The sequence below is a fragment of the Otolemur garnettii genome, unplaced genomic scaffold (assembly GCF_000181295.1).
Source record: "Otolemur garnettii isolate 467f Iridium unplaced genomic scaffold, OtoGar3 scaffold00009, whole genome shotgun sequence".
Taxonomy (NCBI): Eukaryota; Metazoa; Chordata; class Mammalia; order Primates; family Galagidae; genus Otolemur; species Otolemur garnettii.
Window position 1 is genome coordinate 11,148,292 of NW_003852404.1, and position 4,124 is coordinate 11,152,415.

The 4,124-nt window shown below is 33.3% G+C and overlaps 1 protein-coding gene across 2 annotated transcripts in view; it reads right to left on the bottom strand.

The window, feature by feature from the left end:
- GABPA (GA binding protein transcription factor alpha subunit) overlaps positions 1-4,124 on the bottom strand; it is a 44,610-nt gene that overhangs the window by 20,912 nt on the left and 19,574 nt on the right. For both annotated transcript variants that reach the window (XM_023509727.1, XM_003783899.3), the window contains exon 4: positions 2,035-2,119. In XM_023509727.1, the coding sequence (XP_023365495.1) occupies positions 2,035-2,119 (85 nt within the window). The remainder of the gene's footprint in view (positions 1-2,034; positions 2,120-4,124) is intronic.

The window sequence follows — 4,124 nt, forward strand, 5'->3', positions numbered from 1 at the left end:
ATATACACTAATATATTTAGGGACAGAAGGCGATTATGTCTGCGTCTTACCCTTAACAGTTCAAAAAACAATGTGTGTGTAGGGAGACAGAGAATAAAGCAAATATAATGAAAGTTAACATTTGGGGAATGTGTGTGAAGGGTATCTAGGAATTATTTTAGCAGTAACTTCTCTACAAGTCTAAAATAATTTTTTAAACATACCACCCCACAAAACCTATCTGCAAACATCGTTATGAAAAAAGTACCAGTTCTTACCCAAATAAAATTTTAAAAATAAATAAAAATTGCCAATATGGAACAGAAAATAAAAGCTAGACTAGAAAGAACATAAATGAGGGGCCACCATCCTCAAGATTTTCAAAATCCTTCTAAGTAAATTATTTACTAAGCTTTTTAAAGGACAAAGTACATGTATTAAAAATGATGCCAAGTTTGATAAACTAAATTCACATCATTAAATTCTGCTTTTCATTTCCAACCCAAAGAGGGAAAACTCAGGTCTTGAAAATATTCAAACCTTTGTATAAAAGTGTTATGAACTATAATTCCTATGGAAGAAGATGAGGTAAATGATATATTAATACAGATTTTTTCAATGTCTATTCACTCAGAACTAACACACTTTGAACCTGTGACTCAGAATTTATAATTAAGCTAAAAAAAGTATGCCATGAAAGTGGTGATTTTATTTAGTCATGTCTGTACAACTCTCTGGAAGATACATTATTATCCATCTATTACAAATAGAATAAACTAGCCAGTCATGAAATAATCTTGTATACTAATGTTAAAAATGACAGCTCTAAGAAACAATGTTATATATAACTACTGATGTTTACTGAATCTGTTATAATCTGTATCAGCATTTAATCAAAGCACTTTGAGAGAAAAAGCAAAGGTCAACTTCAGTCTATGAAAACCAAAATTGTAAGAAAATGTACTACTATCATTCAGTAGGTAATATAAAAGAGAATAATTCTTTCAAATATGTCTGACAAAAAGAATCAGAATTAAAAAATATATATTCTCTTCAGATTTATTCCCTAACTTACATAACAAATTCTATACTTTTATGGCTTCAAGTGAACTCTTTTTAAACACACTAGCACTAACAGGCCACTATGCTTTTAAAAATAAAAACAACAAATTTCTTATCCTATTCCCAACAACAATCAATCCAGGGGAATTATAAAAGGGATAACAAGTAGAAAACCATCATTTTCAGTATCTGAAGAAAACTTTGGTTTATGAAACATAATTGAAAGTAATTACAGTATGTTCAAGATGAAATTATTCTAAAACCTGTGTTAGAAATCCCAACAAGACACAATTTAAACTACTAAAATAAAAATCTACAAAAATAGTTTTTCCTAATTTTCCTTTGTAACCTGTGTACTTATACAACATTAGTAAAATACCACGATGGATATGCTGACTAGATGACTCCATATCTGTTATAAACTCCTTTCTGTGCTGAACTGTAGAAACTAGATTTCCTTGCAGCTAGATTACAGATGTGACAGGGGTTCTGAGAAGCACTATAGTATAAGCCTTCCATTGGAAAATGAGTTAAGAGTAGACAAGCAGGCACAGGACATCCATTTTTTTGACTGGTATGGATCACTGTAAAGGTTGCATGGTTCTAAGTTGACAGTAGCGCTACAGTTGTAACTTCCAGCTGTGTTGTTTTCCAGTCCACAGCAGGGCAACAGCTTCCTTTGCAGTCCAGTTCTGCAGTGTAGCAGTGGCATTCTTAGGAAGCCAACTACAATCTGTTCTTCCAGGCCTCTCTGTGATTCTGCTATATACTATATATATTATATCCCTTTAAGACTAAACTAGGTAAGATATGCTATACTATCTGCTTCCCTCATCAGATACAACAACTAAACCCAAAACACAAGTATTTGGCTATAATATCACATTAACTAATTTGGACAATCACCTAAAACACCAAAAACCTATAAAATTGTGAAATAATATCAAAAACCTTGAGCTAAACTTTTAAATAACTATCAATAAAGTTTCTTACCTTGGTAGGAAATTACCTGTACACTAAGTTGTACAGTTCCATCTGTCTTTACTCCTTGGTCAAATAAACTTCGTTCTGGATCCAGCTAAACATGGGTAAAATGCATAAAATTATCTTAGCTCAATCCTTAGATTAAAGCCCTTGCCTCTGGTTTAGTACAAATGGATGAACCAAACAGGACTTAATTACTGAGAATACTATTAAAAGAACAAATTATCCAAGTTGTCGTATCATTTAAATCTTTGCCAAAATTTAAAATATTTTAATCACTGAGGTAGTAATTAAGGACAACATAAAACACCAAATTTATTTCAAGTGCAGCCTCTTCTAGCTCTAAAGTCTAATTTGTGATCTTAATGCCAAAAGGCAATTATTCATTCTGTAAATGTATTTAAAGTAGAAGATAATGCCACATCTGTCATGAAGAAGCAAGGGTGTTTAATTAGTGGTGACAATTCATCTAAATATATTAACATTATTATATCACCCTTGTAACCAATGCTACATACTGATAATCAGTGTTTACTCTAAATCTCTGATCACAAAGTTCATAAAAATTAAGGAAGTTATGACCATTCTATATAATTTCAATATTAGTGCTTTTTTCCTTCATATATCCTTAAAGTAAATAAATTTCACACAATAAAAAACTGATGATAAAAAGTAATTCTGACTTCGAGACACTTTCTGTCACCTGTTTAAAAATAGGTTCCATAATAATTATCTTGAATAATGTATATCTGTGTGTGTTTGCATATCATACAACTGAAGGTACAAAGATCCTCCCACACTCAGTCCCAAGAATTCAAATGATACTATAGTGATGACACAAACCCCTGGCTTAAGTGACTATGTGTTACTAACTTGAACAAGACAAACTGTGTGACCCTGAAGACAGACTGCTTAAACATGGCAGTTTCACTGCTTACTGTACAGTCTTTGCCTGACATTTTGTTAAAAAATACTAACATCAAGCCTTTTCTCCCTGTTTAGTAGACATTAATAATATCTACTAGTAGCTATGCCATGTGTACTGTGAAAGTAAGCTCTCAGGTACTGAATACAACTGCTAGTTTACTAAAAGCTAGCACAAGACAAAACTCAGTCACAGTATTTGATCTTAAGTCATATGCTTCAAAAAAAGTACAATTTAGCTATTGTTCTACCAGCTTTCAAGTCAGCACACTTTGAAAATAAAAAAGCATTACGACAGCAGCAAGAACTCTGACTCCAAATGTATGTTTGCACTAACTGACATGGAGAACAGAATTTATAATCCTCATTTTCTTTTTGATTAGGAGAACAGGGAGTAAAAAGCAAAATGCCCTCCAATCCCAAGCTAGCTTTAAATTGTATGACACTATGAATTAAACATTCCCATTTATGGAACTAATATAAACTGAGAACCTATGACATGTTGGAAACTTTTATAGGCCGTATTTTCATTTTGGATAGGTCATGTATTACCAAGAGAAATTACAAATGTTAGAGCTGAAACACTTCTAAGAGATCAAGTCCAGATTCCCCTTTACTTTACAATAGGTAAAACCCAGTGACACTGGGTTATTCATTATAAACTTTTAAAGTCTGCCTCAAACAAGTGGAGACAGTTTTAGAATCATATAGACCTGGCTGAATTTCAGGGAACCCTCTGTAGCTACACTTTGGGCAGATTATTTAACCTCTTTAATCTTCATTTCACCATCTGCAAAATGTGATTAAGAATATGTTGATCTCAAGACTGATGTGAGGATTAAGTAAACTAATTTAGGAGTGTTTTACAAGTATATATATTTTTTTATTCAACATATCCTACCATATAGCTCTAGTTTGCCAATTATTTGTTTATTTATTTTTAGAGACAGAGTCTCACTTTATCCCCCTCAGTGGGGTGCTACAGTGTCACAGCTCACAACAACCTCCAACTGCTGGGCTTAGGCAATTCTCTTGCCTCAGCCTCCCAAGTAGCTGGGACAACAGGCACCAGCCACAACGCCCAGCTATTTTTTGTTTTATTTTGACTGGGGCTGGGTTCGAACCCACCACCCTCAGTATATGGGGCCAGCATCCTACCCATTGAGCCACAGGTG